General features: G+C 45.1%; 1 protein-coding gene across 2 annotated transcripts in view; it reads left to right on the forward strand.

The window, feature by feature from the left end:
* Positions 1 to 576: 576 nt before the first annotated feature.
* PAK2 (p21 (RAC1) activated kinase 2) overlaps positions 577 to 25,982 on the forward strand; it is a 42,780-nt gene continuing 17,374 nt past the window's right edge. For both annotated transcript variants that reach the window (XM_027703704.1, XM_027703705.1), the window contains exons 1-2: positions 577 to 659; positions 21,524 to 21,734. In XM_027703704.1, the coding sequence (XP_027559505.1) occupies positions 21,548 to 21,734 (187 nt within the window). In that variant the 5' untranslated portion in view covers positions 577 to 659; positions 21,524 to 21,547. The remainder of the gene's footprint in view (positions 660 to 21,523; positions 21,735 to 25,982) is intronic.

Below are 25,982 nucleotides of genomic sequence, written 5' to 3' on the forward strand. Positions count from 1 at the left end.
CAATATATAATATATATTATATAATATATATAATCTATGTATTCTACATAAAGATGTATAAATGTTATATAGAAATGTTATATACATAACATTTATTATATGTGTATTATATTTAACATTTAATATAGATTATATATAATGTATATATACTATAAAATATATAACAGATATAAAATCTATATACATTGATATATATATTTTATATATGTAACATTATTTATATATACCCCATATATGTATAACATATATATGTGTGTGCATATATATATATATATTTATAACACATTTATTCTTTTAGGGCTGTTAGACAGTTTTATTTTTCTCTGGCTGTGGCCCAGAGGAATATAATATTATATAGATAAACATATATATATAAATAATATATATTATTTACAGATATAAACCACATTTCCCATCAGCGCGGGGGACTACAACTCCCATTATGCCTCGCGGCGAGCCCACTTCCGGCTTCCGGCAGGCGGTGCCCTGCCGGCGGTGCCCCGCCCCCGCCCGCCCCCGCGGGCTGTGGCCACGCGCGGCGGTTCCGCTTCCCCTCCGGCCCCGCCGCCGCCGCCCCGCCGGGTCCCGGTCCCGCCGCCGCGCTCAGCCCCGTCCAGCCCGTCCGTCCGTCCGCCGAGGTGGCGGCGCCGGCCCACCCGGTGAGTGCGCTCACACCTGCCGGCCGCGCCCCCTGCCCTTTGTGCGGCCGGGCCGGGCCGGGCCCGCGGCGGGGATCGCTCGGAGCGCGGCCCTGTCCCCGCTCCCTCCCCGCTCCTCCGTCCCTCCCTTCCTCCCTTCCTCTCGCCGCCCTCGCCCCCCGCCCCGCCGGGCCCGGCCCCGCCGCCCCCGCCCGCCCCGGCTGTGCGGATCCGCGGCCCGGCCCCGCTTCCTGCGGGCCCGGCGGCCCCCGCCCCCCAGCGCGGCCCCGGGCGCGGGGCCCTGGGGAAACGGGAAAGCTCCTCCATCCCGGCGGGGAGCGGGGGTGTTACAGCTGCCGGGGTAAATTACTGCGGAGATCCCGGCCGCCGGGCCGTGCGCGGCCGCTGTCAGTGCCCGCGGGCCGCCCCGAGCTCCCGCTCCCCATCCCAGGTAATCCCTGCTCCTGGTCCCCGAGCCCGCCGGGGTTTTCTCCTTCCGCTGTTTTCTGCCTTGTTTCTGTCGCCGCTGTTTGTGTTTGTCCCGTCAAAGCCCCGCAGGGTGGTTTAGAATCACAGAATCCCAGGATGGTTTGGGTTGGAAGGTACCTTAGGGATCATCCCATCCCACCCGCTGCCATGGGCAGGGACACCTTCTACTATCCCAGGTTGCTCCAAGCCCCGTCCAGCCTGGCCTTGGACACTTCCAGGGATCCAGGGGCAGCCACAGCTTCTCTGGTCAACCTGTGCCAGGGCCTCACCACCCTCACAGGGAAGAATTTCTTTCCAATATCCCATCTCAACCTGCGTTTAGTAGGTTAATGGTGATGGGGAGCAGGGAGGGTAACTTTGGATTTAGCCTGGTCCATGTGGCAACTACCTAAAAGCTGATTTGGGAGCAGAGGGTTCATCAGCTGCTTTCGAGGAGCTGTGCTGTGCTTTGCTGTAGCCAAAATAAACCAGTTCACGTGCTGCCTTATGGCCAGTGTCTGGATATGTAATACAATCATTATTTTGGAGGCCCTACAGTAATAGCTATGTTAGGGGCAATTCAAACATGGTATACTGTGAGGTTTTTATCATCTTATTTCTGTCTTTCTTTGGGTTTCTGCCTGGTTTTTGGTGGGTTTTATACCTGAAAAATAGGGCCTGCTTTAGAGAGAGTCTGAGATTTGCTTTGCAGCTGGAGTGTCCTCACATTGTGTGAGGACACACTCCAGTGTGTCCTGGAGTGGCATCTCCCTAAAAAAACCAGAGACTTGCTACTCGGTGCTTCAGTTTGTTCATTTTGGAGAGGAAGGTAATTAAACTCATAGGGATATTGTGGAGGCAGGTTAAAAAATGTTACACCAGAGAACTGGTTCATTATTGCAGACTGAAATAAAGTGGAAGCAAAGTAGAATTATAAAAATGCAAAAATGTTACGAGTTTTTGAGTAGAATCTTTGAGCTAATAGGAGCACTTCAAACAAAGTGCACTGGGTAATGTTCTAGAGGCAGGAAAAGCCTCACTCCAAAGTTCACTGGGTGGATATTGCAGTTCTTGAGGCCAGAACAGAAATGCTTGAGGAGGAGTGACTCGGATCTCCTGTGTTATCTAAGCTGTGTGTGGAATTTGGCTCATCTTTGCACGGACATGGTTGTTAAAAGTATCAGGCTCTTAGCTGTGGAATAATGGCTCTGTCTGGGTACTTAGCACTTTTTAACACCACGCAGCTTGTGCACTGCATCCAAGGCCTGTGCTCTGCTGTGCAGCAGCTCGTCAGAGGTTGATTTACCAGGATGAAATTTGTACTGGGATACAACTTGGACCTTTGGCCAACTGGGGGAGTTTCCTCCTGGAGGCACCTGCTCGGGCTCCCTCTCTGGGCTGGATGCTGGAGTGGGTGGGTGGATGCTGGGACCATGTATGGCAACTCCAGTCTTGGGGTTATTTTAAAATAATATCCTTTTTAAATCCCATGTGTACTTGTGTTGTTTGTCAGCATTTTGGTTGTGTTTAAAAGGGAGAATTATTCAAGCACCTTTGGTTTCGAAATAACTTTGGAATTGAGGGTGCTGATTGGTGCTGCAGATTTTGCTCTTGTGATAAGAAAAAGCCGTAGGGACCCCGGTCTAGCTCTGTGTGTTATTAATAAGATAATTCAGTTTCAGAGCTCTTACATCTGTCTTGGGTTGGTTTTGTTTGGGTTTTTTCCCCTTTTATCTGTTTCCTGCATTAGGAGGTCTGTGCCAGTATTTTCTGGTTCCTCACAACACACACGTTTTCTGACGTGGCCGGCACAACAGAGAAGCAGCTCTTTGTTCTGCAAACAACCCCGAGTCAAAGGCACTGCTCTGGAGGGCCCAGGGATGGCACCAGCAGAATTTCCAGTCCTGGGACAGGGCTTTGGAATGGAGCTGAGTCTCCAAAGCATCCACGAGGAGATGGTGGCAGAGGGCTGGTGGTGGGGAGAGCAAGGGGAAGGAGAGGACTTGAGCAGCCAGGCCGCAGGGATTAACATCCTGGTGAACATATTGCTGCTGGCAGTTGGGAAAAGGCCAAACAAGGTGGTTGTGGAGCTTTCCCTTCTTTCCCTGGGAATGTGGTTGCTGTGATCACCCTGCTCTGCCCTGTCAAAGCGAGGGCTCTCTTTTGGGCTGGCATTGATTCAGGAAGGCTGCACCGAGCTCCATTTTCAGTTTTCCAAGCAGGCACCTAAATCCTTATCAAATGTGATTGTCTGGCCCCAGACTCTGAGGGCTCTTTGTGGTTTCACAGTGTTCCCCCCATGGAGGGGTTTTTGTCCCTGCCATGGCAGTGCCAGGGACTGAACCTCGTCAGGTGCCAGCGCCGAGGCTCCCACTCGCCCTCCCAAGGGCAGCACTTCCAGAGATAACCAATCCCTTGGGTGCCAGGCTGGGCTGCCAGGTTGGCTCTTGGGAACGATAAAGTCCACTGGATGCAGAGCTGGATTGATTCTGCCTCCTGGCAAGGTCAGTCTGACCAGGGAAGCACCGTGGAGGAGGCTCCATCTCCTGCCAGCCTTCAGGAGGAGGTGGGGGAGAGGGAGGGAGTCCAGGGCACTCAGCTGGGGGCAAAGGACAAGGAACCCTTGGGCAGGGCAGGTTTTTGAGGGCAGTTTCATTTTAGCAAGGAAACACTGCAGTGTTCCCTGAAGGCCTAAGGACTCTGGGGCTTTCCTGTTTGGAATTACTGTGTCTTGAGCTTGATAAGACTTTGGAAAGCTCTTGTTTGCATTTAAATACAGGTGGTAAGAGGTAGTAGATGTTTTCAGGTGAGAAGAAGAGATCTCCTAGTGACCTACCAGGGATGTGAGGAGCAGATGGAGCTCAGTGTTACTGCTCAAGCCTTACTTCAGTGCTCAAGGTTTTTGAGAGCTCAGACCATGGTTTTACCTAAAGCTAGTAAAATTATTTCCTTTAATGTGAAAATACACACTTTGTATTTGGACTGATGCAATGATCACTGTCTGTCACTGAGAGCTGGAAATGCTGGTTTTGGTCCTAATTGTCTGACTTGCCAGTTTTTTTAAGTGGATCATTCTTTCTTTTCTCTCAGCTTGTTTTTATTTTCTCAGCTGGGAATGGGGATTAACCAGGCTTTGAAAATGTCTCACCTGGCAGGCCAGGGGTGTGTTAGGAAAATGCCTTAAAATTGAGAAGAGTTTCAGTTTTTCTGTTGAGATAAATTTTGATCAGACACACTGAATTCACAAAAGGAATTCCTCGTGCTTTCTAAAGGTTGTACTACACTGAAAAGCTTCAGGAATTGGTGAGGCAGCTCTTTTCCTTCAGGCAAAGCAAGTGGATTTTGAAATTCTCAAATTGATGTGTCTGATTTCTGTTTGTAAATTTTGAAACGCTTTTAAAAGTCTTCAGCTGCTAATGAATGTACTGGTGCTTAGAACTGTTCAAATGAGCCCACCTTACTAAGAAATACAGTATTTTTCAGACTCCTAGAAAATATTGGGGGCTTTGTATAATGGATTGGTTGTTGTTTCTCAACTCTGAACTCTGTTGGTGTAGCTCTGGCAATGCCCGAAGTTCAGTGATATTTGAATCTTTGGTCAGGGTTCTTCTCTCTGACAATTAGCAAAATTTGTCTTTAAAGGAGTTCTTTTGACAAGGCAGGTTTAATTCTTTCTAATTCTATAGTTTCATTTAAAACACAAGCAGCTGTAGGAAGGAGCCAGCGTGTCGAGGCTGCAGTGAGTGTGATTTAAGTGGTGTTCAGTGTTAAGAAAGGATTTAACATCATGTGAAGCAATGAGGGCAGCTGGCAGGTGTATTCAGGAATGGAAATACATTAAAAAGTCTTTCCAATTCAACTTCTACTTTTTTTTTTCCCCTAAAGTTTTCTGCTTCCTTTTTAGGTGCTGGATGTTTGACTCGGTGTGTACCCACAGGAGTTAAACTGTCAGCACATGAAGCCTTTCCCATAACTCCTTTAATGAGTGAAATTAGAGTTATCTGATGGCATGGGGTTTATTTAGAAACTGTGATACTTTCTACTCTTTGTTGCATTTGTTTTTCATTTACAGTCATTTTAGAACTGCTTTAAGTAGCAGATGTATCTCCTGGACAGAGCAAGGAAAAGCTGTTCCTGGAAGATGCTATTTAAAATCACCTTTAAATATTTAACCCATTTCATCTTGGGAAGGTCTCCAGTAAAGTGAGAACCTGGAGGGATGAGAGTCTTTCCCCTAAGCCTGTCTACAGCAAAAGGCCATCCTGTTTTAAAGGGATCTGGGGATTTGGGCTTCAGGCAGGAGCTGGCTGGGCAGATTCTTGTGTAAGTAGCTCACTGGAAGGGGCTGAATTGAAAGTGCACTTCAGCTCATGAATTACCTGCTTCAGGGTGTAAAAAAATAGTTGTTTAATAAGTTATGTGAATGTTTGGAAGTGAGCAACTTTTAAAATTCAAAAACATCACTGAAAAGGTAAACTTGCTGTTTTATACTAGTGTTAAATCAGCTGAGTGCTTGGGATTTTACCCAGACATTAAATCCACCTGCTGGCCTTAATTTAGATGGAAATACTGACCACAGGGTGGATGATTGTTTTGCCACCTGAGCAAGGGGCACCAGCCCCAGTTTGGGGTGCAGGGGCACAGGGAGAGGGTCTGGCTCTCCCCTGGCCCCAGACCAGGGGTTTTGGGTTCCTGCCAGCCCCAGTCTGTGACATCCCTTCCTGTGGGGATCCGTGTCAGGAACTAAACTGCTGGAAAGGGAATTCCTGATGTTAAACTTGGCTTGGGAATTTTGCTGAGTGATCTGACACTAATGGTCTGGAAAAGCCAGAGAGTTCTGTGTCTGGCTTTCTGCTCCTTCTGCCTTTTTCATGGAATGTGACTTCAGATCAAACACAAAACTGAACAGGATCTCCTCACAAAATGCTGCCATCATTTTCTGTGGCACAGCAAATAGGGTTTCTAATGCTATGAAATGATTTTTTTACTTTGAAAAAGCCTTTTATTTCCAATGTGTGCAATGCCAGCTGTCACTCTTACAAAAATAAATGATGTGAAGTCTTTGATTTGTCAGAGCTGGGGCATTATCACCAAGTGTGAAATATTTTCTGCTCTCACCCCTGAGTGGAACAAGGAGACAAGTGAGATCCTGGATTTTCAGAGCTATTTAGCAACAAGGACGATTAATTTTAATTTGATGCCAACGTGCTAAGGCTCTTTGATACCAGTGTCCAAGCTTAGGAAATAATTCTTTGTGGTAAAGAAGGTCCTGGCTGCTGCAGCCAGGAAATTCAGGCAAGTACCTCTTGATTTTTGGGATGAGGCTATTTTGCAGTTCCCAAAGTATGTGTTGGCAGTGCTGGGAACTCACTTCTTTCGTGACTGTTACTTTTCCTTTCCAGCCCTTTTGGACCTATTTTATATATATATTTATATATATATATATATATAGTTTTTTAGAGTGAATCTGTGTTGAGATTTTTCAGTGAGGATTATTTTTCCAGGTAGTTGCTGGAAATGCAAAATAAAAATTCAGGATGGTTCAGTACAACTGGTTTGGATGGTTTCTTCACAAGCAGGGCAGTGTGTTTCAGCGTGTGGTTGTGATGTCTTTTATTTTCTTACTTATTAATAATTATTCCATTGTAAAATATTTGACTTTGAGAGGTGTAATTCTCATTCTCCTTGGCTTGTTGTGTGCACGCTGGAAGGTCTTTTTGCAGCACAAGGAAATGTACTCAGGCATAGTAAACCTGGATGGAGTTTTACTGTGGAAGAAGTTAAGGCACCTGGTAAATCTATAAATCCACAGCAATCTGACTAGAGCTTGGAGCATCTCATGTAATAAAGTTTTAGTGTCTTTAAAAAAAAAATTAGAAAGAAGGGTTGAGGAATAAATGGAAAGAATGAAGGATAAGTGAAAATACTGAGATTAAATGATTTTTAATTTGGTTTAATTTGTGGTGGTGATGACTTTTTTTTGTCCAGAAAAAACAAATTTTTTATTAACACTGTCAGAATTTAAATGATTTTTTTTTCCCCTATTCCCTCATTACTGCTAAGATATACTTGTCAGACACATGGTTGGTACTGAATTTTATCTTGTAATACTTTTAGCATGGCTTCTTGGAGATCTTCCTTATCATGGGATGGAAAATCTTTGGCAGTGAGTCTTTGGCAGCACTTTTCTCCCAGGTCTTACTTGGCAAAGGGACTGGTGGTGGTTGTAATTTACTTCCTCAGCACTTCCAAAGCCCATGGACCAGAGTGAGGGGGGCAGCTTTCTAAATTTGAAACTGCATCTGAACTGGAGAAATCTCTTTGTTTCAGGGACCTTGGTCAAGATTGGAACTAGATGTGGTTTTCATTCCACATCGCTCTGGTTAACAGAGTGACCGTGTTTCCTGTGCTGCTGAAGCCACTTTCTCTGCCTGACCCTGAAAAGTTTTGTCAAATAACTTGTCAGTATTCCTCTTTATTGTCTTTATTGTGCGTTTCCTAAACAAGGTGTGGGTATCATCAGTGCTTTCTTTTTGGTTTCTTACTCGCTGGCTCTGCGCTTGCACACACCTGGTCACGGAACCATGGAATGGTTTGGGTTGGAAGGGACCTTAAAGCTCATCCAGTGCCACCCCCTGCCATGGGCAGGGACACCTTCCACTATCCCAGGTTGCTCCAAGCCCTGTCCAACCTGACCTTGGACACTTCCAGGGATGGGGCAGCCACAGTGTCTCTGGGCAACCTGGCTGATGTGCAGTGGACAACAGGTCATTCCCCAGTGAGCAGTGCGGGGACAGGCTGGTGGCAAGTGGCTGCTCAAACTGATATTCTGTGGGCTCTCTTTGTTGCCAGGTTTAATAGAGATTTTTATCTCTGTTTTGCTCTATGGAAATGGCTTACTGAAATTCGCTTCCTGTTTTCTTAACAATTGGAAGGACCTGAGAAAATTTTCCCTTAGGTGACAAACTCTTGGAAAGCTGACCACTCCTGGAGGTATGATGTTAAGGTTTGCTTCTTCCGTGGCTAAAATAAATTTCATGAGAGGAGAATTTTTTTTTTTTAATTAAAAGAACTGAGTTTTCATAATCACAGAATCTGTAAGTCTTCCCATGCTCGTTTGTTGCAACAATAATGTTTTATGTCCTCGTTTGTATGTTCACCCTTGCTGGTAGCAGCCAATAGTATTGCGAATTAAAAAGAGGAGAATTTGGAAAGCATAGAAGTGTTGTGCTGGGTCAGGCTGTCAGTGTGTGTCATCTCTTCTTGATAAATGTCAGCTTTAGTGTAAGGACTCAATTAAATGGCTTTTTGGAGCTGGGAGGCGGCCCAGGACTTGCTTGGTCTGCTGTTTCCCGATGAAAGAAGAGGTTATTGGTGTTCCCTGCCTGATACATCCTTCACCCTCCTGTGTTGAGGGCTCAGCTGGTGCTGAACATGAAGGCAGTGCTGTGATTTGTCTGCATTTCTTGTGTTGATGGCACAGCAAGAGCAATGTCTGATGTTTTTCGTAATTATTTGTTGCATCCCTTGCAATGGAATTAGACCCCTCAGATAAGTGGGATCTCTCTTATTTCTATCGAAATAAGTAGCTTTGCTTTTTTATTGGGGTGGGATGTGTGTGTGAGGACCTCATGGATGGAATCCTCCATGTCATGGGTGAGTTTGTGTTTTGTAGGAGGTAAGACATTGGTCTTTGAAGTCTGTTTTGTGTGAGTTGAGTCTCATCCTCACAAACAGCTTCAGCTGCTTTATGATTGCACAACGATTATTGAGGCAAGATAATAAGGTAGAAATAGGTCTGAGAACTGCATCCTTTTCATGTGTAAAATGCCTGAGCCTCACAAAAATGAGCTTTCTGAAGCTTTATTCTTGCTCTGTTAAGATATCACTGAAATCTCACCGTTCTGCCCATAGGAATGTCACTCATTGTGTATTGAACAGGCACAGTTACATATGCTTCTTTGTTAAACTCAGAATTTGTACAACAATAACTAGGGTTTTTTTAAAGTCTTTTGCAGCTTTATAGGTTTGATATTATGTTTTGTCAACTGTTTCAATATTATTTTAACTTGACAGCTTCCTTTGGAAGCTCTTCAGCTTCCCAGGGTGCTGGTTATCCTGTGGGGCTGTAATTTTCACAGGCCTTTTGTCTATTCAGTCGGTAACGGTGTTCTTCATTCTGTATTTTTATGTTTTAAAAAGTATTTCATTCTTGAGCTGTAAAATCAATTTTTTGTGGCCCTGGTACTGCAGCATCCTGTATAAACAGTCGTGGATAGTAACTCCCTCAAAGTGTGTCAATATTGGTGGGATATATGAAATCACATTGAAAATTTGATGAATTTAATCACTCACAGATGGTATTTAAACCATTGCACGTTTCTTTACATATAATTGTTTTGGGTATTTTTATCATACATTTGATTTATGAATTGTAAGAAGCATATGATGTAGTAGTAACACAGAAGAGGTTGAGGCTTTTCATATTTTTTTCCCCTACTTACTGGTTCCTGTAGTTCTCCTGCAGGCTTGGCAAAAAAATAATTTCCACATCAGCATAAAAATTATTTATATTTTTTGAATTACGATACAGTTCCATGCTTTTTTGGCTGCTTAATACAATTTGATTTGTAGTCTGTCCTCCATTTCTGGTTGCTTTGGGTTTGTTTTAACAGCATTTTAGATAAAAAGCTGTTTGAGTGAGAAGTGGTTTCGCTAGGAATAACTTTTAAAAAACCCCAAAATTAGAAAATTAGGTTAAAAACTCATTCTGGCAGCCAGTGTTTTGAATGCAAATTGTCATTTCCAGCATTCAAATGAGTGCTCTGGCTCCCTGAAAGACATACAAGAACATTTGCCCAAATTTCAGGGAGCTGCTGCATTAGGCTGTACATGAGTGTGTTGCTTGTATGTGTGCAAGTAATTTTAAAGTAGAAAATCTGTAACAGCACACAAGGAAAACTAGGGCAGTGTCCCAGCAGGAGCACTGGAGTGTGAACAGGGGGGAGTGATTTACAGAGACCCTTTGCCTTGCTCACTTTTCCCTTCTTTTTTTTAAAGGAAAGTAGTATTACAGTTTTTTTGGTTTTCTGTTGGTGAATGCAGGTCTAATGTCCAGAACTGTAGGGGAGTATTTGGGCTGATTTGAGTTGTGGCAGCTGCAGGTGTGCTTTTTTTGTACTGTTTATGGTGCCTTGAAATAGTGGGGAAGGGATTGCCTGTGGTGCTGTGCAGTGGCTGCAGAGTTGGTTGTGTGCCCATCTGGGTGCTTCACCCCTCCTAACAGAGTTAAATATGCCAGGAAAAAATAAAATAGTCACTTGTCTGTGTGTACAGAACCTGTAAAACTTGAAACCTCAGCTGTGTAATGGAGTTCCCTCTGAATGTGACAGTCTTGAAGCACTTGTGCCAGCGCTGTGGCTGAAGTGTGAGGCTTTATTGCTGAGCTCTTGGGAGTGTTTTACTAAAGATCTGATTTCATCCCACAGAACTGAGCTGCTGCTGGTAGTGAAACATCGGGGTAACCCCTCCTGAGCATGTTGCTTTCTCATTAAGTAATTAAAAGACCCCACTGGGAGTATTGCATCCCGCTCTGGAGTCCTCAGCAGAAGAAACATGTGGACGTGTTAAAGTCCAGAGGAGGCCGTGGAGATGCTGCAAGGGCTGGAGACCCTCAGCTCTGGAGCCAGGCTGGGAGAGCTGGGGGTGTACAGCCTGGAGAAGAAAAGCCTCCAGGGAGACCTTGGAGCCCCTTCCAGTGCCTAAAGGGGGTTTATAAAAAGAGGGAGAGCAACTTTTTACGTGGGCAGACAGTGAGAGGACAAGGGGGAATGGTTTTAAACTAAGAGAGGAGATATTTAGATGAAATTTTAGGAAGATATTCCTCCCTGTGAGGGTGGTGAGGCCCTGGCACAGGTTGCCCAGAGAAGCTGTGGCTTCCCCATCCCTGGAAGTGTCCAAGGCCAGCTTGGACGGGGCTTGGAGCAACCTGGGATAGAGGAAGGTGTCCCTGCCCACGGCAGGGGGTGGAACTGGATGAGCTTTATGGTCACTTCCATGGACAACTTTCCCAGCCATCAGCAGTGCAGAAGTGGGATGCTGCAGGGAGCTCTTCTCTTGTAGGAGTCTGAGTGTTTGAAGAAGTCAGTGTAGTCCGTCAAGGCGCAAATGGAATGGAACTCTCCCAGGAGAAATGATCCGTGGTTTCTGTGTGGTGCTGCTGGAATGGGGACATGAGCCATGTCCACCCAAGCCATCTCGGGGTGGGGGGGGTGTTTTCCAAAGACCTGTTGCCATGCCCAAGTGCTTTTGGCATTTACACCTCCTGCATTTGATTTCTTGCAGCCTTTGCTCTTTCTGGCTGAATTTATGTCCAGTGTGGGCATGAAGAAGGACGATTCTTGAGCTCTGGTCACGTAGGGGTTTTGGCAAACCCTTCCAAGTGGCCGTGATATCCGGGTGGCAGCACTGTGTCTGGGAAAACTGACTCGGAAGAGGCAGAATTTCCCACTGTGGCAGGGAATTTCGTTTCGTGGCAGGCTGGCAGTGTAATAAGAGTTGAGGGTTTGGCCCCCAGGGCTGTTTTGCCAAGCTGTGCTAACTGCAGTTGAAGCAAGCCTTGGGCAGCCACTAGAGAGAAACAAAGAGCTCTATTCTGAGTGCCTGTGAAAAAAGAGCTCTTTTGGAGGGAGACATTTCATCTTTCCCCTTTGTCTTTTCCCTTATTATTCCTTTTTTCCAATAGCTGACAGCTCTACTAGCGTGATGAGGGAGTGACAGATCCCTTAACCTTGGATTCTTCCTGTTTTTGCCATCCTCATACATACTTTGTGACCTCTTCTCTTTCCAGTTACTCCTAACCTGGATTAGAAAGGGGGGGGAAAGCCACAACCTTGTTTTACCATTGCACAGTAAGATTTCCAGGAGTTAATAAAAAAGGGTTTTTTCCCTGATGGGGATGCTGGTGATCCTTCTGCACACCACCAGCAGCCTGATGATGCTTTTAGAGCTGCCTCACTGCTCTGTTGGGTGGTGAATCTCCAGGTTAAACAGCTGTGAATGATGTTTTTAATACAGAAGTGCACCAAGTTGTACAGGTACCTCGTGCAGGGCAGCCTTTATTCAAATAACTTTTGCTCTGGAATGTGTGGTCCCTCCCTGCCTGTAAATGTCAGCTTTAATTAGGAGAGAATCTCAACAATGAGATGCAGACTTATTTTTTTTCTATTATTTTCTTGTAAACTTTCCCTGCTTGCCCTTTTCCCCATTCTCCTTTAATCTTTAGAAAACCTCAGCTCGTGAAAATAAAGGCTGAAAAGTGCCTGCTAGGTGGTGAAATATGAGTAAGCACAAACACCTTGAACCCTGGATTTGCATGTGCTGTGCCCGCCGCCGGCTGCCTTGTCTGCCTTTAGTTGACTCAGGGTTTTCAGGAGGCAGAGCAGGGATAATTTCCTCGTTGAGCACTGAACAGGCTGGTTCAAACACCTTGTGTTATCATTATGCATCTCAGCACAGTGGTTCCTTGAAGGAAAACTCTGGCTGTGGGCTGTATAAAATGGAACTGAATTCGGCTGAGGCGGCAACTCCCCAACCCCGCAGCAGAGGGTGGGAATGGATCCCATGGATCCCTCTTGGTTTAATTCCTCCTCCACCACACTCTGTAGACCTCTGTGGGCCTGCAAGGGCTGCCTCAGAGCAAGGTGGGAATGGGCATCCATATCCATCAGCTCATCCCTCTGGCTCATTTCTGTGCACTCCTGTCATCAGCTGCCTTGCCAAGTGAATTTTCCTGCCAAACTTAGGGGGAAATGGGACACAAAAGCAGTTGGGAAGTGACTTCTGAGGCCCGTCTGGTATTGTGGCCTGTGGTGTTTGAGCTATTTCAGAGGTGATAGAGCAGAGAAGAGGTTCCTGGTTCGCTGGTGGTAAAATGCCACCTCAACTCAGTAGAGCCACATTAATGTTATGATGCAGAAATGAGGGCTCAGGTGGGTGTTGATCTCCCTGCAGGTTTAAAGGGACACAGTGAAGATGAATCACAAGACTCACAGGTGACCCCAGTGTTCAGTGAAGCCAAGTATTGTGAATTTGCTTAAATTTTTTATGCACTAATGGGCTTTTACCAGGACTCTTGCACATCTTGTCTGTAGTCTGGGCCTACTCAGATTTTCCCTGTTGATATCTGTTTCATTCACAGTCTTCCTCAGAAAACTGGGATCTCTTTTAGTTTCAAAAACGTTATTTTTGCAGCCTGATTGTTTGTTTTCAGTGCAGGATTCTGCACATCTGCTCAGTGCCTTAAGGAGTCAATAAGTGCTTCAGGTTGTAATGGACTTTGGCAGTGAGTTTGAAGCCTTATAACACTTTGAAATATCCCCTGAACAGGATATTTGTCTTGTGTAACTTGGTCCATGGGAAGCACATCTATTACAGTTTGGGAGAGGCTATTCCTTCTTCTGCACTAAAGATAGTTTCCTTTCTGCTTTTTTTGTTTCTTCTGCTCGACCGTGATTTTTATCTTCTTTTTTCCCCCCATAATCTCTTTATCACTTGGCAATTAAACAGCATTTATTTGTGCTGATTTTTTCCCTTCTATTTCTATGACTGGGCAAAAATCATAAGGAAATTAAGGGGTTGGAAAAAGACAAATTGGAAAGAATTTAGCTGAGCATGTTCTGTGTGTCATCCAGTCTGATCTTGCCAAATCAGACTGAGTTTCTCCTTTACTCTCATTAGAGTCACAGTATTATGTGTTTCCTCTGCCACATGTAGCAGTAAAGGGAAGATAAGAAGGACCTGACCTGTTTATAAACTTCATGGTGGTTGGTTTGGTTACTGTTTGTCCCTTTGTAGATCTTAGTGAAACGTATGTTGGGCTCAGATATTTTTTATTTGTTTGGGGGATTTTTTTAGCTGTTATCCCAACTGCATCACTTGAAGGGCGAGTATCTTTTGTGCTTCTAATTAGGGAGATCTGAGCTTCTTTGGAGTGTCTTAGGTTAGTGTAGTTTCCTCTCCCCTCCCCATTAAAAAAAAAAAAAGCTAAATAAAAATAACTTGGTTTTCACAGGTTTGGCATTGACCAAACACTTTTATCCTCTAAAGACCCCCTAAAGCTGGAAGGACATGTTCCAGCAGGCCATGGGGAGGTTGGTGCCTGTCTTTCCAGAGGTGGGATGTGCTGGAGCACCCCCACGTGTTTTTAATAACTGTAGGTGGAAGGGATGATCCCGCTGGCTCTTCCTGGCCGCTCTCACGGTTACTCTGCTCCGTGCTTTTGCACGAGTCCTCTCTTGGCAGGCAGAAGATCTGCAACTGCCTTTGCCAAGTCTGCAAGAAAGTAATTCTTTGTCTGCCACTGCTGGGTTTGTTTTTTTTTTTTGGCACCATTTTCTGAGTCGAAATGATGAGATAAGTATTTTCAGTCTCTGAAGGTAGTCTCATTCTGTTCCAAAAAAACTCCTTTTTGGATCTGATTAAATAAATCTCGTGGATCCAAGTGCTTCAAGTTGGAAAGATAAACATCCTAAAAGACTTGTTTTGTTTTTCATGGAGAAGACGAGTCTGAGATGTGCTGGATTTGTAATTTTTTTTCTGCAGCAGTGAAATAATTTCAAGCTGTTGAGCTGCTGAACTAGGAGGCTGTTAGTGATGGGGCAGGAAGCTGTGGCTAGGTAGCACCATCTGAATAAAAACTTGTCAGAAAGCTGCTTTCTGCTAATCCCTGGGAGGAAGTGAGCTATAATCAGCACTAAGTGAGCTAATCACAGGAAATCTATTGCTCAACAGGAGCCTTTGAAAAAAAAAAAAAGGGAGGGGGGCGGGGAGAAAAGAAGAATACCCATGGAGACACTTCATTCTGATTTTGGACTCCAAAATCTGTTTGATCTAAGAAAATGGAATATCTGATGAAATGAGTAGCCCTCCAATCTCCACTTAAAAACTGCACCTCTTTTCCAGAACAATGAAGCGTCAAGTCTCATCTCCTCCTGGAAGGTGGTTTTCAGGTATCAAGAGGTGGTGGTGTGGGGAGGCTGTGTATAACCAAAGTACCAAAACTACTGGAGGCCTGGGGGCAGTGGGAGTGAGACTCCAGATGTTTTCAACAAGGATTTTTATAATATGAAGCAAGAGTGAGATGTGACTGTCTTAAATCTGTCTTGTCACACCAGTCTTTCATTGGAGCATCATGCGCTGGCACTTGTGTTGTTTTTAGTTACTCTGTGCCCTTTTTCACTTGACATCTGCTTTGGAGATCTCTTTCCAGGCATGTCCTTTGCTCTTTTCCTGTGCTCTGGACGTGGCTGTCCCGGATGCCGTGACAAGTGTTGCCAGTGGCCCCCTATAAGGCCCTACAGGAAGGGGTGACAGCCACCGCCGTGGGGATGCTGGAGGGGGAACTCGCTGCTGGAGCAGGGGCAGGGTCACACACCCACTGTCAGCCCTTCCTTCACTTTTGAGCTGCTCTCACTTCTTCTTCCATTCCTTCTGTCAGACCACAAGCAGTTCTGCTGTGTTGCCTTCAAGCTGTGTCCGTGGCCCAAGTGTTCTGCAGTTCAGGTGTTGTCCCAAAAAGGTCCTGCAGCTGTAGTGGCACATCAAGAATTAGGATTTCAAGAAACAAGTGGTTTTGTTTCTTAACACGTTGTTAGCCTGAAATCCGTTACTTCTCCTTTTTGGTCAGCTGTGCAAAATGAACTTAAATTTGGTATTTTTGCTGCTCCTTCTGTGTTGTGCTGCTGATAGTAAATGAGCTGAGTAATTTTTACTTGTAGTAAATAGAACTTGAGTTCAGTTTGCAGCGCTGTGATTTTCCTGTCACAGATTTATTTGATTTGTTTCACTGATTTGGTTCTGGCCCTCAGAGATCAGTGTAAAGCACAGTATTGTGTGCCAGGAGGAGGAATTTTATGTGCATGTTATCAAACAGCTCTGAGCTTGATGTGATCTGTTTTGGTTTCTTTTTCCAAGCAGTAGTCCAGTTTAGTTTTGCATCACATCCCAGGCGGTGAAATCACAGGTGCAGCCTCTAGACTCCTCGAACACGTTAATTTGAACATCTTAAGAAGACAAATTCAATTTATCACAATGTGAGAACTTTCTACAGCAGCTGTTTGATTTGACACAAGGTACCATCTACCCACCCCTGCTTGGGGCCTTGCAAGGCTGCTGTATGTGACCAGAACACAGATTTAAAACTTAATCTGCTCAAATACAAGTGCTCCGGGGAAACTGCGAGTGTGCACTGCAGCAAAGAGGAAAATGATCGTCTTCAGTTTGATTTTATTTCCTTTTAGTCATTCTGAAAAACAAGTTTGAGGAGAAAAATGTTTGTCCTTTTCTAGAAGTCAGAGGAGCTAAATAGCAGCACACGGCTTTGGCTGGGGTGGGAGTGCGTGTGAGGCTCCATCCCCATCCCGAGGGAGCCCAGGGAAGCCAGGCCAGCACAAGAGCCAGGCTTAGGAAGTTCTTCAGGAGGCAGCCCAGCTTTACACTCGCACAGGGGGGAACCTGGGGGGGGGAGAAACAACAGAAAAGCAAGTCAAAGCCAGAGCATTCAGACCAATGTGCTGCAGCAGTGTGTGTGTCTGTCGGCTTTCTGAAAACGCTGCCTAATTCTCACTTTACTTTCCAGCTTTTACTCACTGTCAGGGTTGTTTCTGGGTGTTTTCCCACCAGTGGCAGCGACAGGAACTGCTGTCTGTCCTGTGACCTGGGTATGCCGTGGGTTGTCGGGCCCTTTTCATCCCCAAAAGGAAGAAGGTAGTGAGCAGCAGGGTGTAGATTGTAAAAATGAAACTCAACACATGTGCAGATCAATCTCTGCAGGGGCTGGGAGGAACAGGAGGGTGGGTTAAGCTACACGAGTTGCTCCCTGTGTGTGTCCTGCCTCACCCTCACCGGGCAAAGGTGGGAAGGTTGATGGTGCTGAGTTAACTGTTGGACCTGGGGATTGGAGAGATCTTTCCCAACCTACATGATTCATCAAGAGAGGAGGTGCAGTTGTGAGGAGCTTGACTTCAGGTCTCCAGCATTGGTGGTGAGTGATTTAGACAGCACAGACCCTGTCTGGACACTCTGCAGTGGAGGAGAAGAGCACATTTGCCCTTCAGCTGCTGCAGTGGGTACTGAGAAGGTGTCCGAGGCTGCTGAGGGTGGAGGGAGTACTTTCATTTTTGCTGCCTCAGTGCAGGGCAGAAAACCTTTGTCAAAAGGAGGGGACAGCAGCTGGGAGGAGTGTCATATACTGGGCATGAGGCTTGAGAGTCAGAGGGCCCTGTGGTCACCAGCACTGCCACCTGCAGATGTGTTTTGTGGGTTAAGCAGCAGAATTGTGGGGAGAAAAGCTTTTAGCTCTTTTTATGTCTTTTTTTTTGGGTATGTAGTGGGTGGCAGTGCTGTCCTGTGGTGGTACTGAATCTGTGTGAAGGCTGTAGTTAAGTATTATTTGCAGCTTCACAACTCGTCTCTGTGGTTCAAGCCATTGCTTTCTAGTTCTTGTATTAAGTGTAGTGCAAGTAGTGACTGTAGGGGAATTGCTGATGTGCTTGAATACATTATTATTACTGGTATTTCCTTCACTGGCAGAGATGAAAGTGAATCCCTCTTCCACATATTACCTTTACCATACTTTTGTGAGGTTGCTCAAACTCAGGTTAACTATTTTAGTAAATGTCTTTCAGCCAAGCCTAAAAAACCCCACCATTAATTGTGTTGTCTGATTCTATCAGAGAAATATGAACCTGACATCTCCTTTGCTGGGTTACAGACTGCTGGCAGGCATGGGGAAAAAAATTCCCCATGTCCTTGCAATTCCCTGCACAAGGCATGAATCAGCAGGACAAGCACACGTGGGTGGTGGTGCAGGAGTGATTACGTCTGGCTGCTGTGATCTGAACAGGCTCCTTCTCCTCTTTGGGGGACTGAGAGAGCAGAAACGGAACTTCAGAGTGTATTTGCATGCTTCTTTTTATTTTTTTTTCCCCATTTCTAGAATCCCTCCTCCAGTCATTGCCCATAATGCCAAACCTCCGGAGCAATTTCTGAAGTGCTTCCTGACGCCGTGGAAATTTCCCTTGCGTGATGAAGCCAGGGTGAGGATAGAGGAGAGGGGAACTGCTCTTTTCTTCAGCTGAGTGCAGAAGAAAAAGAGCTGTTTGGATTTGAACCTGGACAAAATGATTGATTTTCTTTTTTTTCACCTTTGATGGTAACTGAAGGATTGGAATTCTGCTTCCTGGAGCGGAGCTGTGTGATTTATTTAAATCATGAATTCGAAGCTGCCGTGCATTGAAATGGGCCTTTGTGCAAACTAGGTGTGAATTTAGCACTTTATTTTAAACAATGATCTTTGAAGCAGCCGCTCAGAAATTTCACTACTTTGTGTTAGGAAATAAATCACAGTTGAAGTTTTTTCTTAAAGCTGAGGTTTTCCTGAACCACGGATTTAAGAAGCTGGAAGGAGCCAGTCCCTCAGGTGGGAAGCTGATGCCTGGGCTCTTTGTGCCACTCGGGTTTGCTCCACCAACCCCACGGTTTGTTTTCCCCCTGTGGAGCTCCTGGGCTGTACTTCCAGCAGGGTCAAGGATCACTTTGAACACTCAGCAGCTGATGGGAGCTGCAGCTCTGGGAGTTCTGCTCAGATGCTCTTATACCAGTTTCTTGAAGTGCCTGATTTTCTTCTGGAATAGATTTGGATTTCCATATACTTGCTTCCAGCTTGTTGTTTCGCAGTTTCTTCTCTTGACCACACAAGATGCTAAGGAATAACTCATTTTGGATCAAGAATCTCTGATACTGAGTATGTGATGAGCTGCTTCTGTCACTGAAAATGAAGAATTTTTACTAGAGTGAGAATTTTATTTTAAAAATACGTCAACAGAAGTGCAGTTATTTTTATTTATTTATTTATTTGATTTGTAACCTGAATACCACATTACAGCATCGTTAATTTGGTGACTGGGCTCTCTAAGGGAGCGTGTGGGGGAATTACTGTGGGTTTGGAGGGCCAAGTCTGTTCTTGTCCAGTTTCAGATGCAGGTGAGTTGTTTATCCTTACATCCTGCTCTTGCTATTATCAGACAGCTCAAAAAAATCTGCACAGGTGGAGGAAATAATCGGGTTTGTTTTAGGAAAGTACAAAAGGCTACTCACGATGTTGCTTGCTTCACACAGTTTGTATCATTTTGGCATTCAAGCTATATGATATGCTTACTTGCCTACTGTGATTTTTTTAGCTGTCTGATTGCATTTGTTCAAAAGAAGGAATTCTTTGTTTTAACTGTCTGTTCCCACTTGGATAGCTAAGGACCCTCTATCCTACTCTTTTGTGAGGTTTCATTAGCAGAAGGGACATAGATTATGGTCCCCTGTGCTGCCATCACTCCAAACCCAACTTCAATAGGACTTTCCAATATATATCTGTATATATGAATATATATTTTTAGGAATATACATCCATATCTGTATGTATGAATATGCATTTTTTACATTTTTGATTGAATAAATCAATTTGACTTGGTGGATATATTGTGTATATATATTTGGTTTATACATCTCAAATTGGTGTCAGGTATTTGGTGCAAACAGTGTGTTGTAAGGGAAGCATTTGGAATTAAAATCCCTGTGGATAGGCTGCTCAGGCCTGCTGGTGGATTGCAGGATACTTAATTTTTTTCCTCCCCGTTGCAGTGCAGGTACTGGAAAACACAAAATATCCTGTAGATAAGTTGCAGCCTCTGAAAGAGCGATCAGTAAGTGAATTTGGAAGAGTGTTGGGCAGTGGGAATCACTGCCTGACTCCCAGCTGCATCCCTGCAGACTCGTTGTGGGGTGGCAGGTCTGTTTGTCACCCCATCATCAGCAAAGGGCTCCAGGGCAGGTCTGTAGAGGTGAGTGTTGCACAGCTCAGGGAGCTCTTCCCCAGCAGCCTCCAAGTCAGTGGAGCAACCAGCACATGTCCAGTTTTTACTGCACAGCCAGAGTGTTGTGCTGCTTGTGCCTCTGAAGGTGCTTGTGCAGAAATGATGTGCTTTCATGGGCATTTATGGGGATAATTAATTTTAATCTCCCTGGATCTTAACGACATAAACCAGTGTGCTCTTGTGCTGCCCCACTCCAGGCTGCCGGCCTGATCTATGTCCATCTGTTGGGATTTGTCAGCATTCACCCACCCTGTGAAATGACAGGGAATGACAGTCCACGTGCTTTTAGTTCTGCTGCTCAGGCCCTGCTGGCAGGATGCAGGTGGTGTGTGAGACGTTGGGTAGCACAATAATTGAGAGGGGATTGCACTGTCTTGTCCTGGCTCTTGTGAATAATGACACTGATAACATGTGGCTGCGACTGAGTCATGCCCTGGCACCGTGATGGGAAGTTGGTAGGCACCAGGAGGCCATTCATTTCCCAAACTGTTGTGAGAGGAGAAGGAGGAGGAGATATGTTGGCTCGTGTTCCAAAGAGGTAGCTTGTTATTTGAGTGAACAGAGGAATTAGGCGCTTGTTTGTTACTCAGCTGTTATTGAGAGGTAATTTCTGTAAATCTTTCTTTGTGCCATTAACTCTGTATCAGAGAGGTGCCTGTTTCCTGGTGATCAGAGAAAAATCTCCAAAATATTATGAGGAGGGAGGAAATGCCAGCGCAGATTTTTTTGAATAGGGAATGTGTCATGTAGATGTTTTATTGTGCTGTGGTTTTAGCTTTAGCAGCTGTTTGTCCATGTTCTCGCTCATGTTTTTGTTAAGGATTCAAAAAGGATTGTGGGGATAGTATATATGCTTTTTTTAGAAAAGGAGAAAGTGTGGCACTGAGTGGGGAAGCAATGCAAGGCCCCATTCAGAAGTGGAGTGCACCCTGTGGATCTTAGTCCTGTGCTCTTTAATGTAGGCTGTGTAATATGGGTAGAGAGATTCTTAATGCAGCTTAATGTGGACAGTGTGCTGAATTGTGACTTACTAACATAAGCAGTTCTTTTGTTCCCAAGATCTTGTCTGATAAATGACAAGAAGGAAAACATCTAAGGCTTTTAAAGCTGTTTGGTACTAGAGCATGAAGCTCTTTGGGCTAGAGCTACCCCTAAAAGATATTGTGCTTGCGCCCTTACTGCGCTCTTTGTTTGAGCAGAGAACCAGATCTGGGAATTGTTCATTTTGTCTGGGTTAGTTTTATCATTGGAAACGTTTGTTGCTCCATCCCACAAATGCTGCTGCTGGCACAAATGAATGGGTGGCCCAGAAGTGGGAATGAGGAAGGGATTTGCTTCCTTTGGTGGAGGTGTCAGTGCCTGCCCGTGCAGTGCTTGCTGTGTTCCTCAAAGTTAAATTCACACCTCCTTCCACTTGGCCAACAGAAGAAATGCTACATTCCTGCGTTCCTGTGCTCTTTTCCTATGTTAACACAAATATTTCTCTTCCAGGGCTTTCACTAGCTATTGAGAACCATGTCTGACAACGGAGAACTGGAAGACAAGCCACCAGCTCCTCCCGTCCGGATGAGCAGTGTCATCTTCAGTTCAGGGGGCAAAGATCCTTTGGCCACCAACCACAGCTTGAAACCCCTGCCCTCTGTCCCAGAAGAGAGAAAACCTAGGCATAAAATCATCTCCATATTCTATAGCAATGAAAAAGGTAAGATGCCTCTCTTTTCCAAGGTATTCCTTTGCTCTCCTTGTAAGTTTTGGTAGTCCTTTAGACATCTGAGTCCAGCCTGTCCAAGCACAGGGGACTGGAAAACCACCACCTATTGCTTCTCCTGTTTGCTGCCCAGTTTGAAGAAATGCATTTCCAAACAACCCTAATCGATGTCGGGCATTCCTGGGGATCATGTCACTTAAATGCAGATTTCTGGTTTAAACTGAGCATCCAGCTGGTTTGGAAGTTATTTCATGTTGATGATCATTCATGTGGCACCTTGAGGAGAAAAAAAGATAGTAAAGAAATAGTGGCGAAAGTGCAGTGTGCGTGTGGGAAAACGGAGAGAAATTACATCCTCTTACCTGTGGAAATGCACTGTTAGGATTGATTACTCGTGGGGGAAAACCTGGGTTGCTGTAATCAGGATTATTTCTGGGAAAAAATTTGCTATAATGAAACTAGACTGTGGTTGTGTGTTGTTTCTGTCCTCTTTTCTGTATATACAGCACTGGAGTCTAATCCTGTCTCTCCAGGATGTCTGTATCCATGTACAACAGAAGGGTGCATAGATAGAAATATCTTCTAGCATCTGGGTGGTAAAACTGCACAGGCAGTTAAGCCTGGCCTGAGGCAGCTCAGGGACTTAAGCCTGACCTGTATCTGCTAAGCATTTTATTAATCTACTAGTTAACATTTTCCTGATCACTATTAATATGCCCCTTGGAGATGACCCTACTGCTCTTAGTGCCTTCTAGTTGTGCTCTTGTCTCCCTGTGCCTTGCTGCTGCTGTGCTGTAGAGGTGCAGGGCTGGTTTGGTCATGCCAACACAGGTTTGGTTGTTTCAAGAGGTTTTTCTCCCCTGGTTGTTTATTCTCGTGGCTGAGTGTTCTCCCCAGGGCTGGTTTTCACTCTCGCTCAGCTGTGTGAGCAGTCCCTTTGCAGCCATGGAGATAAAACCTGGAGGCAGGCTTCCCTCTCATTCCAAAGTCTGGCTTTCCACTCTCAGCAGTAGGTGTGTTTTCCTTTAGGGAGGACGGAAGGATTTTTGGCCAGTGTAGCTTTGGGAAGCAGCATGGTCACTTCACAAAGTTCATTTATAGTGAATTAGCTGCCCATGGCTGGGTTGCAGGAGTAGCAGTGGTGGTCTTTTTACTGACATAGGTAAGCCTGAAGGAGGTGAGTCTGTAAGCAGAAAGTGAGAAGCTACTGCAGGTTGGTGGCAGCACCCCAAGAGAGACTCCAGACCTCTGAGGGTGGTGAATTTGGGTGCTCAAGGTGGCAAATCTGGGTGCTGTCAGCTCGGGGTAGTGGCACGTGTCTGGAGCAGGTTCTGGCTTAGCCCTTCAATCCTGCACAAACTGGTGTTGTACTATTAAATTGTTGGTTGTGGGAGGAAATGCCTGGAATTTGTCATGGTGAGTGCTGCAAGGAAATCTTGTGGGGGAATCAGACCTACCCATTTCAGGCAAGAATGGTTTAGGAGCTGGGATGGCACTTGTCATGTTGCATTGGTGGTTTGACAGATCATTTGAGCCCTTTTTACAGACAGAGTTATAATAAAGTAGAACATAAACCCCCTGTGAAGGAAGGTTTTGCTTGCTCTGAATCAGTAAGACAAATGACTTATGAACTCAAGTGGTTACAGTACAGCTGGAGAGCTTTGTGACATTCCATAGCACCTTTTCTTCTCCACGGATGTTTTCTCTTTCCATCTTGATGGTGGTTTTGTTGGTTGCTGAAATGTCTGGGGAGGTGGTTGAGGAATTATCTAAAATTGTATTGGCTCCTCTGAGATTGCTTTGGAGTCCCATTAAGTTTATTCAGACCACTCTAAATACTGGTTTGTACCAAATTTAGGGAAATTTATCTGCATACTTGCTTGGAATGTGTGTCTGTCTACTGACACTTGGTGTTGCAAATTAAAATGGAAGGAGTAATTTCTGCTGAGAAAAATACATTTTAAGAAAAATTGTGTCTGTTGGTGTTTTCTAGATGTCAAAAATTCATTCAGATAATGTACTTCTGAAGGAAAAAAAAGGCAGATTTTCCTGTTAGTCAAGATAATGTGGTTAGGAAAAATGCAAATTGAATTACCTAACTGAAAGAAACTATCTGAAAGGTGTAGTTTTTTTTAATTTGGAAGAAACTTGTCTATTGGATGACCCACAACAAGGCTAATGCAAACATCCAAGGAAAGGATTTTGGCCCTCAAAGTCTGCAAAACTGGCTGTCAAATGTAAGCAGAACAGAAGTGGACACAGTGTCTTTCTGGCACTAACACAATAGTCAGATGGTAGTTGTTTTGTTCATTAGCATGGCTGGGATGCACCCTCCCCAGAAATGCTCAGTTAAATCCTTTTTTTCCTTGAAATTCAGCTGCTGGGAAGCCTTATAGAAATATTGGCCTCCTGCTTGGATTTTAAAAATACACTGGGACTAGATGCAAAGTAATCTATCAGCCTGGGATAGAAATTTTGCCATTGGGAAAAATTTCTCCAGCTGGTGCAAAAGTAAACAAATCACTACAAAAATGGTAAATTCTCCTTTTCAGAAAATGAAGGGGTACCCTTGCCCTTATCCAGGAATGTTGTTTGGCTTTGTCTGAAAATCTCTGTCCATATGATTTTGCAAGGTCCTCCCTCTTGGGAGGTTTCTGTAGCTGAGGAGGGGATGTGCTTTGGGGGACTCTCTGCAGGTGATGAGATGTAGCAATTACACAGTTTCTGCCCCAAGTCTGAGCTCGTTCTGTGCTGAAATAATCATAAGAGTTTGAAGGGATTATTTAATCACCTCGTCACGGAGGGTTTGTTCCCCCTGGTTCCATTGTTTAGGATAAATGAAGCGATAGTCATCTTCTTACTAGAGTACTTAATCACCGTGAATTTCCTTGGCTTGATTTCTGAAGTCAAAGGAACTTCTGTGTGATTTTGGAAAGCTTTAAAATAGTCCCCTAAAAGAAGAAACGTTTGAGCAGAACGTGTTAAAGGAGGTGCTGAGGGCACCTCTCGGGGTCAGATTTCGGTGTGATTTCAGCTGGAGCTCAGTAACTCCAGATGTTCACCTGGAGTCAGCTCCCTGCTACCACCAGCTGTTGGGAAACAGCTGTGATTCTTGCCTTGTGTACGGAATTTGGCTGCTGGGAAGCGAGGGATGTGTGAGGATGGGTTTGCCGTGTGAAGTGCCCTGGGTGATGCCTTTGCTGTGAGTGCCTGTGGCTTCATTTGGGGAGGAGTCCAGTTGTGTTTGAGTTGTATTTGAGTTGTATTTTTGAGGCACCTCCTTAATCACACAGCATTTCTCCAGCTCACTAAATCCTTCCAAAGGACCTGTGTGTCTTCCCCTCCCGGGAACAGGGGGACTATGCTGCTGTCCCTGCAGGTCCAAGGGGCAAAGTCTTGGCATTTCTCCCACGACCAACAATTTAATAGTACAACACCAGTTTGTGCAGGACTGAAGGGCTAAGCCAGAACCTGCTCCAGACATGTGCCACTACCCCGAGCTGACAGCACCCAGATTTGCCACCTTGAGCACCCAAATTCACCACCCTCAGAGGTCTGGAGTCTCTCCTGGGGTGCTGCCACCAACCTGTAGTAGCTTCCTGCTTACAGACTTATTTCTTTCAGGCCCACCCGTGTCCATAAAAGACCACCACTTCCTGCTTTCACTTGCTGTTTGAGACAAGCCTTGCCCTTCACTAAAGGGATTCCCGTTGCAATCCAGAGCTGTTCCAGACCCAGCCAGAGGCTGGGAAGCAGTGTGGCCTCCCCGTGGCCTTGTTCTCAGCGCTCGAGGATGTCCTGCCAGCACATGACTCACCGGGCTTGCCTCTGGCAGGAGCTGTTTGTTTGAAGTGCTGCTCTGCTCCACTGTTCCTGTGGGCAGAGGAATGATTTTTAGTCTCCTTGCCTTGCCCACTGATGGGATCTATGTGTTTTTGGAAGGAGTGGGTTTATTTACACAGCGCGTGCTGGATGGGTTGAGCACCAGCTCCTGTTCCCTACATGTCAAGTGCTCCTGAACAGGAACCTTCCTAAGGAATATAACGTTTTAAAATATATTTTTTCCCTCTTGCTTTCACATAACTGCAAGAAATTGGGAAGAAATAGGGAGGAAATGATGCTTTCCTCAGCTTTCACAGGAGCAGTTTCTCCTGTCCCGTGACTGAACGCTGGTTAATGAGAACGTCTGACAGCCCGTTTGCTTTTTGGCTCTGCCCTGTGCAGCCATATTAAAGATATCCT

Source organism: Neopelma chrysocephalum, unplaced genomic scaffold (genome assembly GCF_003984885.1).
Source record: "Neopelma chrysocephalum unplaced genomic scaffold, ASM398488v2 Primary Assembly neopelma1_252, whole genome shotgun sequence".
NCBI lineage: Eukaryota > Metazoa > Chordata > Aves > Passeriformes > Pipridae > Neopelma > Neopelma chrysocephalum.